General features: G+C 36.6%; 10 protein-coding genes and 1 non-coding gene across 11 annotated transcripts; 5 read left to right on the top strand and 6 right to left on the bottom strand. All coding sequences in view use genetic code 12, as the record gives it.

Annotated features, from left to right (window-relative positions):
• Positions 1–548: 548 nt before the first annotated feature.
• Positions 549–1,541, top strand: DEHA2C09922g (DEHA2C09922p; the record flags this gene model as incomplete). The annotated part of the gene is made up of 1 exon (XM_458116.1): positions 549–1,541. One exon carries the CDS (start codon positions 549–551, stop codon positions 1,539–1,541), a length of 993 nt encoding a protein of 330 aa, XP_458116.2.
• A 129-nt stretch (positions 1,542–1,670) lies between these two features.
• On the bottom strand, positions 1,671–2,915 carry DEHA2C09900g (DEHA2C09900p; the record flags this gene model as incomplete). Its single annotated transcript, XM_002770146.1, has 1 exon — positions 1,671–2,915. One exon carries the CDS (start codon positions 2,913–2,915, stop codon positions 1,671–1,673), a length of 1,245 nt encoding a protein of 414 aa, XP_002770192.1.
• A 669-nt stretch (positions 2,916–3,584) lies between these two features.
• On the bottom strand, positions 3,585–3,926 carry DEHA2C09878g (DEHA2C09878p; the record flags this gene model as incomplete). The annotated part of the gene is made up of 1 exon (XM_458113.1): positions 3,585–3,926. One exon carries the CDS (start codon positions 3,924–3,926, stop codon positions 3,585–3,587), a length of 342 nt encoding a protein of 113 aa, XP_458113.2.
• Positions 3,927–4,116: 190 nt separating this feature from the next.
• On the top strand, positions 4,117–4,857 carry DEHA2C09856g (DEHA2C09856p; the record flags this gene model as incomplete). Its single annotated transcript, XM_458112.1, has 1 exon — positions 4,117–4,857. The coding sequence occupies one exon, from the start codon at positions 4,117–4,119 to the stop codon at positions 4,855–4,857; it is 741 nt and encodes a 246-aa protein (XP_458112.1).
• A 174-nt stretch (positions 4,858–5,031) lies between these two features.
• DEHA2C09834g (DEHA2C09834p) lies at positions 5,032–6,087 on the top strand (the record flags this gene model as incomplete). Its single annotated transcript, XM_458111.1, has 1 exon — positions 5,032–6,087. One exon carries the CDS (start codon positions 5,032–5,034, stop codon positions 6,085–6,087), a length of 1,056 nt encoding a protein of 351 aa, XP_458111.2.
• Positions 6,088–6,301: 214 nt separating this feature from the next.
• Positions 6,302–7,846, bottom strand: DEHA2C09812g (DEHA2C09812p; the record flags this gene model as incomplete). The annotated part of the gene is made up of 1 exon (XM_458110.1): positions 6,302–7,846. One exon carries the CDS (start codon positions 7,844–7,846, stop codon positions 6,302–6,304), a length of 1,545 nt encoding a protein of 514 aa, XP_458110.2.
• A 679-nt stretch (positions 7,847–8,525) lies between these two features.
• RPR1 lies at positions 8,526–8,842 on the top strand. The gene has a single exon (XR_003013365.1).
• Positions 8,843–9,021: 179 nt separating this feature from the next.
• On the top strand, positions 9,022–9,213 carry DEHA2C09768g (DEHA2C09768p; the record flags this gene model as incomplete). Its single annotated transcript, XM_458109.1, has 1 exon — positions 9,022–9,213. One exon carries the CDS (start codon positions 9,022–9,024, stop codon positions 9,211–9,213), a length of 192 nt encoding a protein of 63 aa, XP_458109.1.
• Positions 9,214–9,456: 243 nt separating this feature from the next.
• Positions 9,457–10,428, bottom strand: DEHA2C09746g (DEHA2C09746p; the record flags this gene model as incomplete). The annotated part of the gene is made up of 1 exon (XM_458108.1): positions 9,457–10,428. The coding sequence occupies one exon, from the start codon at positions 10,426–10,428 to the stop codon at positions 9,457–9,459; it is 972 nt and encodes a 323-aa protein (XP_458108.1).
• A 611-nt stretch (positions 10,429–11,039) lies between these two features.
• Positions 11,040–12,155, bottom strand: DEHA2C09724g (DEHA2C09724p; the record flags this gene model as incomplete). The annotated part of the gene is made up of 1 exon (XM_458107.2): positions 11,040–12,155. One exon carries the CDS (start codon positions 12,153–12,155, stop codon positions 11,040–11,042), a length of 1,116 nt encoding a protein of 371 aa, XP_458107.2.
• A 286-nt stretch (positions 12,156–12,441) lies between these two features.
• Positions 12,442–14,052, bottom strand: DEHA2C09702g (DEHA2C09702p; the record flags this gene model as incomplete). Its single annotated transcript, XM_458106.1, has 1 exon — positions 12,442–14,052. The coding sequence occupies one exon, from the start codon at positions 14,050–14,052 to the stop codon at positions 12,442–12,444; it is 1,611 nt and encodes a 536-aa protein (XP_458106.1).
• Positions 14,053–14,212: the final 160 nt, after the last annotated feature.

Raw genomic sequence — 14,212 nt, 5'->3', positions numbered from 1 at the left:
TATTTTATCTGGTCTTGCAATGGGTATTATTCTCGTAAATTAGCCTTCAAAGGTGCCCATCATTATGATAAGCTTTTTCTTCCTTGTAGAGCTTATTCCATCGATATGCCTTATTTATTATGGGTATCATATATAATCGTGTAAATGTATTATAAATGTATTACGAACAATATTCTCTAGTTCCAACTATTAGAAATCTATACATCTATGGTTGAAGCCTTTCATCAATCTCGATCTAGTATATCATAAGCTATGATCAGACGGTTTTTTTTTTTTAAATTTTTAATTCTCGTTTGACCTAACTGTAATTAATATTAATTTTTTCTCTACGATATGAATAAACAATCCTTAATCTATCAAAGACCCATAAATGTGAAAGCTATTGAAAATATGGCCGTTAGTATGTAAATTTGCACCCATAGATGGATTCCAAAAGAAGAAACATCCCACGTGCATTATTTCTAATATAAAAAATTATAAGGGTATAAAAGTTGACATAAATTTCACCTAACAATTAATCGTTTTAATATAGTTAAAAATATTCCACAATGGCTATACAAAAGGATGTTAACTTGAATGAACCATTAAATGATAAAATTCCCCCTACTTTGGGTAAGACATCATTGACACCAGAATTATCACAAGCCGCATTAATTTTACAAGGTGATTATTATAGTCAGTTGCAAGGTAAATGTAATAGATATGTTTTCTGGCATCCAATTTCTACTACATTTTTGGTAATTTCAACTTCGATTTTCACGTATTATAGATTATACGATTATATTTCAGTTTCAGAAAGTTTTGGTGAATTCTTTAGTTTCTTCATTAAGAGTCGTGATTTTCAATTCCAAGTGATGGGAATCTTTCCATGGCTTGTGTGTGTTTTTGGTATAGTGGGTATCGTTACCCATTTTGTTAGTGATGTATACAAGGATATTTCGGTAAAATTGCCCCAATTAAAGTACATTGAAAAGATCTTTGGATTTAACTTGAAGGAATACGCCAGGTTATCACAATCGACATTATTAAAACAAAAGCGTAAATTGACACCTAAAGAGGTAGTCTTTTTGAAAAATGGAGCAAATACTCATATAGTCATGTACCGTGATTCGCCAATTGCTATTATTACTTTGATACCTTTATTGGACGAATCATCTGAAACGGAGTTTGTCATTAAGATCACTGGGTTACACGTTAGAAAAGCGTTTGTCAAAGTTGACTTTGACGTCTTATTACTTGAATGGTCTTATGATAGAGCCCGTGATATTCTCAAGGAATATGGTCCAAATAAGGATGCGAAGATAACGTTATTAGCTGATGCTTTCTCCTTTGACAACCTGCTCATTAAGACCTTAGAAAACCAATCTTTTCAAAAAATTTCGTCATCGTTTACTCTTAATTCGTTTGAGGATGATTCTGAATCCAAAACAGGAATACTTTCTTACATAACTTCTACTGGTGCTTACAAGACTTTCGGTATTACAAAAGACACTTATCGCCTCACTTTACAGGATAAAACTGCTGATGGGAACTTAATTTGAATAAGACGAATAAAGTCTTTATTCTTTCAAAACCACTCATCTAAACGTATAATAATTTTTGATTTCTAATTGGCTTTATGTATTATTACGAAGTATTTTGATCCTATGTATATAGCAAACAAATAAAAATTAATCTAATAGACCAGTGACTTTCAGCTTTTTCTTTTGTGCTTGGACTCGGTAAACTATGTTTCCTATCCAAATTAAACAGCCTAACAATAATATATAAAATATTAATTTCAAAGAATAAAGAACTCCTTTCAATAGTCTTTTAAATAATGTAGCATCTTCATCTCCATACTTCTCTAACCGCAACTTACGTTCACGCTCCTTAATTTTTTTTTCAGAATTTTTTAATCTGCTTAATGATTTACGTCTTATTTTTGACTTTTTCTTTATCTTTCTATGCTTGCCACCTTCTTTAATCTCATCAACTGCTTGCTGGAACAGTTCTTCATTGTCACTTTGTTCTTGCATTAAGGTCTCTAATTCATCAACGGACTCAATAAATGAACCGTCAGGTTTGTATAACGCATACATCTTATTTTCAATAATATCCACGTTTTCAGAAAGATCACCAGTCTCAGCCGTGAATCCAAGATACTTAATTTGAGGCAATTTGATATCCGTTAGGGTGACACAGTTTTTCCAGTCTTCATGCTTATTATTGTAATTAAAATCTAAAGAAAAGTACCCATCCTTAATGTAAACGATACGTGCTTTGGTCAATTCATTAGCTGGGTTCATAAGTCCTGTAGCCGTACATCCAGCCAATCTTGTTTCATATCCATCTGTATCTTTGTTATAGGGGGTATTACCATCACCCAACATCAAATTAACGTATGGGAAGTGCCCTCTTTTGCCGTTTTTGTACGTGTCAACGAATATGCCCAATCCTTTGAAATAATTTTGTGCTCCAAAGACATCTCCGATATCTGACTTGCGATCGATTATCCACATTCCAAACCCATCACCAAACAAATTAGATGATTTACTGTGCACATGGAAAGTCAATTCCATTTCAAATGATTCCGCCTGGATTGGTAAGTTCGAAAACATACTACCAACTTGGTGTTGGTTATCCGATGTTAGTCTAATATACGCATCATTTTTAATAAGAGTATTACCGGCCAAGTACCAATTTTTTGGTTTAAATGTCGATTGGTCTATGTATGGAGCCTTTAAGCCATGAGTGGTTAGCTCAGTTTTCTTAATCATAACGGTGCTTTCATCCTTGTTCTGTAAAAGCGAATTCAATTCCTCTGGCGTAAAGCCTTCTGATGTTCCCCGTAAAAAGTACCATACTATCAAGAAAAAACACACTATACCAAGTTGAACAGGCCTAGATCTTTGAACAGTATCTATAATCGCCATACTCTTTTTCTCCTATCTGACAAGAGTTGTTGCTCTTAAAGAATGATGAAATCTAACAGTTGAATCGGCTTTCGAAAATTCGCATCTTGATCTTTTACGTGGTCAATACATCCAATGCCAGATTTTAACAGCTATTCATATTATAAGTATATATAAGTATAGAGTCATTATTAATTGCTCTTATTGTGTATGAAATGTTTAATTGAAAATTCCATTCATTGGTGATCTACAGAAAGTGAATATGACGTATTAATTATGGTGAAATTGTTACGTTTAACTATGATGGTGTTTCCAAGTTCAAAGAATGAATTAAATTATATAGGTTTATTTATTGTAAGCACTATAAACTATAGGAAATGTAAATGGTGACACGTTGACGAGCTTAATACTTAATTCGACTTTTTAACTAATTACAATAATGTAGAAACGTTCACTTGATCAGACTCCTTGAATACATTATTGAATATAACCATTCCGCCGTTCAGACCCACATCGTCCGCAAGTGACTTTCAACCAACGATACAAAAATATTAAGTCAGCGTAGTCCACCAATTTCACTTCAAATACGATGCCTGTTTTAAGTTTTTCTATTTACAACGACGAACATCAAAAGAACAATATTACAACAACGACCCCCCCAAAATAAAAATACTCCCACAGCCAAAAAACCTATTTCCCAAAGATAACGGTTCTCATAGCAGTCATAAACGTTTCCTTCTTTTCACCTTTTATCTCACTCAAAATCCTATTATAATATTCTGGATTACCTTTTGGTTTCAATAATTTGTCGTCCAACTTGTAGTAGTTTTTATATTTATCATTCACCAAGTCTCTTAAAGAGATATATTGCAATTTTAAGTCCTTTTCTGATATATCTTTAACCAGCTCACTTGAAAACCTCTCTATTTGAGTTTCTTTAAATGATGCATAATGCTTTATTCTATCTTTTGGTAAGGTCCTCAACAAAGACAAGATCTTTTCCGTAATTTCTGTATGTACTTTGCTTGCCATTTCTTATTTATATGATCTAATACACTATTTAGCCTGAGTTATAAGCTGTATCGTATAATGATTAAGTCCAAAGGATGAAAATTTTAATATTCCTGCACGTGTAAAATTTCCAGAAGGTCATAACTTATCAACACATTTAGTATCAAAAGAACATATAACAGTAAGATCGAAAGATAATATACTAGTAGTGATGAGCCCATCTAAAGCACCAACTCCAAGAGTTATATTTATTCGCCACGGCCAAACCGAATGGTCAAAATCTGGCCAATATACGTCCATTACTGATTTACCATTAACAGATTTCGGAGTCAAACAGATGCGGAATACTGGTAAACACTTAATTGGGCCTAGTCCATTCCAATTGATCAAACCGGAAAACTTGAAGAATGTCTTTACATCTCCAAGATTGCGTGCCAAGCAAACGGTTGAGTTGTTGCTCGAAGGGTTGAACGATATGGCAAAGGCCAAGTTGCTTACCACCGAGGAAGATAACTTAAGAGAGTGGGAATACGGTGATTACGAAGGATTATTGACGTCCCAGATTATTGAATTAAGAAACAAGAGAGGTTTGGATAAGGATTTACCTAAAGGTGAAGAATGGAACATTTGGAGGGACGGGTGTGAAAACGGTGAAACGCACGAGCAAGTTTCCGCAAGATTGGACAAGGTTATCACGAACATCAGAGCTATCCACGAAAAGGCGATTCAAGATAATGTTCCTTGCGATGTCATAGTTGTTGGACATGGTCATATCTTGAGATGTTTTGCTGCTAGATGGGTGGGTAAAGACATTAATGTCAATCCGCAAGTCGTGTTGGATGCTGGTGGAGTTGGAGTTTTGAGCTATCAACACCATAATATTCACGAGCCTGCTTTATGCTTAGCTGGAGCATTTGTTGTCCCAGTTGAAGAGGAAGGGTCTGATATATAAGTAGCTATTAGAATAAAACGTAATCTTTAGTTCGTAAATTTGGTATGTAACGTTACATTTAAGTCCCCCGTGGAGCCTTTTTTCACGCGGCATGTTTCGATGTTTCTTAGTATGGTCTATAGCTTCAGTCATTTTTTCTCTTTCATTCCTTAGACACTCATACTATAAGATACTATGACTATCGCAGATTCTATTCCTATATGGCTAGATTGTGATCCAGGTAATGACGATGCTTTTGCCATTTTGTTAGCCGCATTTCACCCAAAATTTAATTTGCTTGGTATATCTACGGTATATGGAAATGCCCCAAATTCAAGTACAACTCACAATGCATTAGCATTATTAGATGTTTTAGGGGCCGAGCAAGATCAAATAAAGGTTTACTCCGGGGAAAATAAACCATTAGTTAAGCCTGTTAAATTTGCACCAGAAATACATGGGCCAACCGGTATTGGTGGGGCCAAGTTACCTAAGACACCTAGAATTAAAGAGTCGACAGATCAGACATACTTGCAAGCCATGAGATCAGCTATTTTGGAGCACGCAGGAAAAATATGTGTCATTTGTACTGGGACTTTGACCAATATGGCTATTTTGATAGAAACCTACCCAGAAGTGAAATCTAAGATTAGGTTTGTGTCTATTATGGGTGGTGCGTTGAATAAGGGTAATGCTACTAAATACGCCGAGTTTAACGTTCATTGTGATCCACTCGCGGCTGCTAATGTCTTGAATGATGAAGAGCTAAGTGGCAAAACGATATTGACTGGATTGAATATTACACACAAGGCAATCGCTACTATGGAAGTCAGGAGGAACATATACGACGAAACAAATCCAAAAAAGGACTCTCATGTGAGAAAATTGTTCTACGATATTGCAATGTTCTATGCGGAATCATATCGTGTTCAACATAATATAACCCTTGGTCCACCAATTCATGATCCGTTAGCGGTTTTCCTTATTCTTGCATTAGTAAATAAGCAAGAAGACTTGGCAGATGACGTTGATTTCAAATATATCAAAAGAAAATTGAAGGTTATCCAGGAGGGTGAACGCGAGGGAGAGACGCAAATAGCTAATGGGGACCTCGATGAGCTGAAGGAGGAGGAAAATGGGGTTTATGTCGGCTTGAATGTTAACGTGGAATTATTCTGGAGTTACGTCTTAAAAGCACTTGATAATGCCGAGCATCATGTAGCTAACTACAACCAAAATTCTAGCATGTAAGCTTGTCCTTTAAATAATACACTACGTAATTAAAAAATTAATATACAATCTCATTGATCATATTGTTCCTTAGATCAAAGTCAATGGCAGTTTATTTCATTTCAGTTTCATCATTATAGATTGGAATGGCCCACGTTTGCTATCTGTGTTTGCCTTGCTTCATCATAATTGAAGTAGCATCTAATTAGTATTGTTTAGTATTGACAACAAAATCTTAATGACCAGATGGTCCTGCCTGAGGAGAAGTAGACGATGGCACATAGGGTTCAGCGCCACCTGAGCCAGTTTCTGTAGAAGCATCCTTTCGAATATTTTGACTTTCAATTAGTTTCAATTTTTCTGTAATTTTAACACCAATCAAATCGATAACATTATCTGCCCATATAACATCCAAGTGATCATATGCTGGAATCTCGTGAATATCTAAATTGACACCTTCCTTGTAAACGTTACGCTCATAATGTCTCATATGTGTAGCTAATCTTTTACCATCAACCAAATAATCCTCAAGTGCAGGGAAGACCACCATAGGCACAATGACACTTTTTTCTTCTAAACCAAACCACTGTTCTTTATAAGGAAAGTATGTCTTTGAATCATTTTCTTCTGCTGTCTTTCCTTTTACTTCATGAGTTGAATTGACGGGAGTGCAGCTAAAGTTTTCACCAGTTTTATACGATTCTTTAGATTGCAATTGGTTTGAGAACCCTTCTTCAACCCATTGGCTTAGCCACCAAGACATTAATTTAGAAGAAACACGAGAGACATTGAAGATGAAGTGAAAATGACGAACCTTATTGTTTGAATTCCATAATCCTCCACTCCATCCAAATAAGAACTTGAACATAACATATGAAACTGATCCGAAAAACCTTGTAGTACATAAATGATTACGAGTAATAGTCATAACCCTCAAGAAAGAACAGCATCCAAAAAACAATTTATAACCCAACTTACTTCTGTGATGCATAAATTTTATAAACGTTCTAGTGTAGAATAATGGACCCGGGAAAATAGCTGGAGCCAATTGGAAAAATATCTCAACCTTTTTATGATAGTCTGCTAAATTACCGTTTTTCAACATCAAGAATGTTTGAGTACATCCTTGCGAATGTCCAATAATTGACAATTTATCATGTTGAGGCTTATGGGCCAAAACATTGTCAATAATACAAGGTAAATCATAGTACGCCAATTCTCTTATATCCCAATCCCAATATTCCTCGCTATGCAATAAATCGCCTTCGTAGAACGCATGCTTAGCTTCAAACCATGATCTATTATTACCCAACCAAACATCATATCCAGAAGTCAAAACATGATAGGCCAATGAATGATATCCAGACGTCACATAAGACCCAGAGCAAGAGAGTAACCCATGTTGCAATAACACAGGCTTCCGGCTCTGTCTCTGGAGCTCGGTTTCGTTCGGGTCAACCAAACGGTGCAATGTTAAAATATATCCATCTTCGGTCGTAATTCTATATTCTTGCAAATCCAACTTCATCGCCAATGCATAGTATCTTAAATCCGACGTACGCTTCATACTCTTAATATCTGGATACGGCACCTTTTCATCTGGCAGCTTTTGGGACTTTTCTTTCCCTATAATTACATGGTACCAATAGTAAAAAACTGCCATGATAAGCAAGGTATGAACAAACCCAAACCCTAAAAGAGCGGAAGCAGCAACATAAAAGTAACGACCAAAGAAACCATGTCTGGCATGTTTTGCCGGTGGAGTGAGTTCTTCAAACATCTTCTGAGTCGTATAACAGTATCAATACGTATAAATATTCTTCTGTCAATGAATATATTTACTTTTTAAACGGTTTCGCGAGTCGAGGTTTTCCATATTTAGCGGCATGTGAATACACCACTAAGTCCTGTGAAATGTGCTACCTCCAATGAACGTCTAAATCTGTCTGAGCATATGAATAATAATGTATACCATATGTTCTGGAACCGCACAAATTACAATGGCCTTTACAATAAAGCGGGTTGCAGCCATATGGCAGAGCATGCCGAACCGAGCATCTTTAGCAGACTAATTTCTTCACTAACATATAATTTCCAGTGACGTATTATCCACATCAAGGGAGATAGTCGTTGACTAACAATAGAAATTAGCATTAATCAATACCATGTAGCCAAACATGTATTGAATATTGAATTGCATTTCCAATCAGAATTCAATAAGTATATAAGATCTCAGAGGTATCTCATACATTATTTCGTATGCCAGTTGCACATTTATACATTTTTTAGAAAAGATCATCAGGTCAAAATCCATAATATGGATCGGGATGTATATGGAGTATTTAAGCATTTTATATACCATATACTACTAACAATTACATGAGGATATGGTTAACCATATGAGTATATCGTGAACGTTACAATAAAATCTCAGAACTGTGCCCATGGCATATCGGTTCCAACCTTTCTCGTAACGTTTCGCGTTTACCCGCCTACAAACAGAGGGCCTTAGCGGCCTCTCACTAAATTAGCGGGTGGGAAATTCGGTGGTTCTCCCCATCCTAGGGGACTCTGTCCCTAAATTAATACTCTTGAGAGTGTCCTTAGCGTGAAAACGCCGGGCAATGCCATAAGAAAGCAGCAGAATTTATTCTGCATGGGAGGCATTGCGGATGGTTGGTCTTTTATTATGAGAAAAGGCTATTGAGTGCAATATGCGAACTTGATTTATTCAAATTAAGCACCCGATACCGATCATCGTTGTGAGTAAGGTTATCTTTTTTTGTTAGAAGCAGTCTGCATTGCAATATTTGACTTCTGTTAGTAGGAACAGATATCACTAGGTTTTTTTGATTGTTTAAAGGTGTTCGCGTGTTCGAGTCCGGCAAATAAATAAGGACCTTGAAAAAAATCCACAGATAAAACGAAATACAAATAATAAATATATATCTGGATATGATTATTGCAAGTATAAGACGAATATTCGCATCGTTTAGGACCGAAGAAGAGGAGAAGGCGTACTCAAGAAAGGCATTCTTCAATTTGTTAGGGTTCCTTGGGTCTTGTGTGATATTTTCATTCGTAGCTCAGAAGTTATCCCGTCAACCCAGAGAATTGAGCGAATTGATGAGAGCCATTCAAAATTAATTGCTACAAAAACTCGAGGTACTAAATTGATCAGAAAAGTTGATTTAACATATACATATATACAAGTACGTGAGGGAATAAGAATCGAGAGAAAAAAAAGATGTATAGCATATATATAAGAGTTTGTATTCATAAATGAAGCCAAATGCAATGAGATGGTGATTCATTTATGTGTCTAGAAATTCATAACCTGATTAGACTGGTGCCATTTTGAGTTAATGGATAAATAGTTAATATACAGAATTAATTTTTCAATAAGAGTTCTTTGGCCATTTCGTAGGCGGTCCACGAAATGGCAGTACTGGGAACGTTGAAAATGATTCTTGGTTTCAAACCTCTCGTGAATGCACTCATGCCACTTTCTTTGAATAATGCTCTAGTTGCAGATTTGAATCCTGTGACGTACTTCATGTTTTCGTTTCTGGAGATACCTTTAGTTTGTAATGCTGTTTTGATACAGTCCAAAGGATTTGTGATGGCAGCTGCAATCCCACCGGCGATACCACCAGAAACACAGTGTAAGTATGGGTTGTATACGTTATTTGGGTTCAATACTGATGATGAATATTCGTAAAATCCAAAGTTTAAGGCCGCAAATGGTATGTTGGTGAAAAGGGTAGTTGGATATGAAATGTAAAAGGCTGAAAACCCTTCCTTTTTATATATATCCGAAGCCACCTGTAACAATTTAACTGATGTGTTTTCTGTCTGTCTGAGTTGACTAGATGCCTGCATTCTTTGCTTCAAGACATCGAATGGGGTCATTAACGCATCGGATGCAGTGGTTGCAGCCGTTCCGGCACCACTGGCAATCATTGGATGGTTTTCATCTGTGACTATTTTATGCGAATGAGGCGAGTTGGTCAATCTATTCACCAACATCGTTTTGGTCGCTTCGAAGACTGAAAAGTAAATGGCATGAGCAGGTCCTGCTCCCAACACGACCGATGAAACCCCCCTCCAGAGTGAATAGATCCCCTCTGAAGAAGCTATCTTTGAAATAGAAGTTATAACACTCTTACTCAACTCATTTGTATTGGATGCCATTTGCATTCTGGTCTTCAACGAGTCAATAGGGAACATAACTGTATGTTCCATGATACCAGCAAATGCACCAGCTGCTAAATGTGCTGCTACAGAAGCATCATCTGGCAAAGCTTCGTACTCTATCTCAATAGAATCTGGTCCGGGTATTATTGGTAAATTTTGTTGCATTTTCTTTATTATGTCTCTTTAGTACTAGTTTCAATCAAAACGGTTAGCCTGTTGAAAATTCCAAATTCTTGACAAAAATCCCTAGTTTATACGCTCAAAACAAGAAGCAAATTTTGAAACAATCAATATATATCGGTGGAACCAATTAGTTGATACCACTATTATATATACTAAAATATATCAATCTGTGTTAAAAATTCACTAATTATACGGGAAGAAGTATTCTGGATTATCTGAACCATCATTAAAGCTCGGAATATCGTGCGAAATCGAAAAATGAGAAAAAAAATCTGGTGAAAATTTCACAAGGCCACAACAAGACTTTCTCTCGTAAGAGAAAGAGTCCTCTGTGCACGTCTTGGGATGATATATTACATATTTTAATAGTACTATAGATGAACGATGAGAACCCAGATTCAGTAATAGTACATTCAATAAAATCGAGCACCTATAAATGTGCTAAACTTCGATTCGGAATTCAGTCATTATCGCAAAACCGATACCGGAGAATTGCAAAAACCAAAATTATTTTGATTATAACGTCATCGTAATGATTTGTCTATATTTATTGTATACAATATATAATATGTAGATTAGTCATAACCGAGAGATCAGCCGGATGCTTTTTTAAGCAATGGGGTTTCATCGAATTGTAAGTTGTATTGTTCCGGAACGATGGTCTTTACTTTACCAGTGTACAAATGGTCGAAAACATTAGCGATCACAAATTCTTCCATATTCTGAATAGATTCGTAAGTATGTGTACCCATGTGTGGAAGACTAACTACATTAGGTAAGTCGAGTAATTCCTGGGAAACTTCTGGTTCAAATTCAAACACGTCGGAGCCAAAGGCACCCACTTTACCGGATTTCAAGCTTTGAAGCAATTCGGCTTCGTGGATAATGGCACCTCTAGCAGTGTTGACGATAACGACATCATCCTTCATTTGGCTGATAGTGTCGCCATTGATAGAATGCTTGGTTTTGGCATTTAATGGAATACTAATACAAATGACATCACTCTCACTCAATAATTGATCGAAAGTGACGTAAGTTGCACCCCCTTCCAATTCAGGAGATAATTGACTACGATTGTGATAGATGATTTTCTTGAATCCAAATGGCTTTAATCTGTCTCTAATTGCTCTTCCAATACCACCCATGCCGAAGATACCAACGGTTTGGCTCAGAGGTTCGTGTCCTAATGCTGCACCAGCGCATTTCCCCCCACTAGGCCATTTTCCTTGCACCGTTAAATCATGTCCTACCTGAAAGTTTCTTAAGGTAGACAAAATTAAAAAGACAGCGACATCAGCAGTTGGAGCTTCAACGGGAGTAGTGACATTTGATAATTGTATCTTTCTATTGGAAAATGGCTCGACATCTATTTGATCGTACCCTGCACCGCAATGACTTACGGCCTTAACACTTTCTGGCAAATGGCTTACTAATTCTTCGTCAAATCTACCTGTTTGATCAATACTAGCAAACGATCTAGTGATATTTGTTATGTCCAGGTATTTGGTTTTTAAATCTTTGAAAAATTCCTCTCTATTGGATGATTCACATTTAACCACTTCGACTACGTCAGATAACTCCTTCCACTTTTGGTGAGCAAAATCGATTTCACCTATTCTTAAAACTTTTGGCTTTATAGTTGTAGTAGTCATTCTTGCGATATTTAATGATTTTAATCCGGTAAGATTCTTTATCCTGTTGAAAAACATGTGTACAAAAGTTTGATATATTCATGTCTTTTATAAGAGAAATTTATCAGATAGTGGAGTGTGGGGGATTATAGGACCGAATGACTTGCGACCAAAAATACTACGCATACACGTGAACATAATACTTTCACGAAACGAAATTCGAGGTATGTAAATCCTCCACACCCCCACGGAACACCTCAACTCTTTAAGTCCGTAGTTGGGGGACATTAAGATCATAATATCAAAAAAAAGTCCCCACATCGTTATATATATTGCAATATCTAAATACTATCTAAGTTTGTATCTAAACGATAAGCTTGGATCCACGGAATTTGAAATCGCTAGACTTTGTAGTAACAGTGGCTTCTCTTTCTGGGAAATCTTTGAATGAATTAGCGTAAACTGCTACAGAATGGGCGATCAATTTAGTGTTGACAATCCAAGCTTCGTAGCTTGGGTTACTCAAATCATCACATAATTGATGGTAACACGGATCGAACCATTTGCCAATTTCACCACCGAACTTTTCTTTGCCATCAGGGGTTTTGATTCCCTCAGCTCCGGTAGCAATACCACCGGCAGGGATACCATGGTCGATGAATCCAACGTAATCAGATCTGCCATCGAATGGTACTAGGGTATGGTTTAATCCGTGACTAGTGTACCAATCGATATATAAGTCCTTCAAGTCACCAGATCCGTTAGGGTGGTCTTCGTTGTTGGCATCGTAGACTTGGTATTCATAGTTTGGTGATGCCATCATATCGTAATCCATGAATAATCTAATCTTGGAGTTTTGTTCAGGAGTCAAGGTGTTGGCATAGTGATAAGAACCTAATAAACCTTCCTCTTCGGCAGCCCACCACGCAAAGGTGACACCATTGTTAATCCTGAAGTTAGTTAAGTGTTTTGCAACCTCTAATAAAGAGATAGAACCGGAACCATCGTCGTTGATACCCGGGCCTGCAGAAACAGAGTCTGAGTGGCCACCTAAGGAAACAACGTTGTCATGATCACCGTAGGTACTTTCAGCGATAACATTTAAGGTAGTAATGTTTTTGACATATGCATCAACATATAAAGTCGTTTCAAAGACGTGTGTAGGGTCCTTAAGTAAGGCATCAATATAATCCTTAGCATCTTTTTCCGAAATAGAAACGGTAGCAACTTCATGGCCGGTTGGAGTCCCTAAAGTACCATGTAATGGGCCATCAGAATCATAGATAATAGCCCCTAAAGCACCAGATAAACCAGCATTGATAGACTTGTCACCAAACGCACAGTTACCTCTTTTGATTAAGGCGATGTTATCCTTCGTGAATTTTGGAAAGTTTTCTAACGAACAACCAAACTCTTCAACCAAGACTAAATTACCATGGACAGGCTTCTTGTCTGGGGTTGGAGGTGTCAAACCCAATGGCTCCAATGATCTTGGTTCGACCCCATCGATTAATAAAGAGAACGAATTGACTTTACCATCAATGGCATCAAATTTTTGTGTGCTAACTTTATAGTACCCATTCAATTTCTTCAATTCATTTATAATGTAATGAATTGTACCCCAATGTCCTGGAGAACCAATAACTCTGGTTGGGTTACCGTATTCGGAGACAGAATTGAGAGAAATGTTGTACAACTTTTCTGCTCTGTTTCTTAAACCCTTCTCATTTATTAACTCTTGCAACTTTTCGGTTTCAATAAGTGGCAAATCCTTATACTTACCTTCATCTAGAGTTTCTTCATTAATACTTGAAACAATTCCCTCTAACTCAGACAAGTAACCTAAGTTGGTATGCTCATTATCAATGGAATTAAAGATTGGTAAATTCAAAATCGATTGTGGGAAAATGTTGGTCAATGGTAATGCATTGATGGCCGTTACTAAAGCTAACGATGTAGTCAAGGAAAACTTCATGTTCACTGTTTGTTAGAGTAGAATATATAAAAAACTGGCCTGCGTGCTCTATTTATACTGGCTTCTCGAGAACTATCTGCGGCTTCCTGGCTCGGAGCCTCAGTTAGGAAAATATTTGATAACAAAATTTCCTTATATTATGGGCATACTAGGCCCACAG

The sequence above is a fragment of the Debaryomyces hansenii genome, assembly GCF_000006445.2.
Source record: "Debaryomyces hansenii CBS767 chromosome C complete sequence".
NCBI classification, from domain to species: domain Eukaryota; kingdom Fungi; phylum Ascomycota; class Pichiomycetes; order Serinales; family Debaryomycetaceae; genus Debaryomyces; species Debaryomyces hansenii.
The sequence above is the reverse complement of the archived record's forward strand: the minus strand, read 5'-3'. Positions and strand labels throughout refer to the sequence as shown.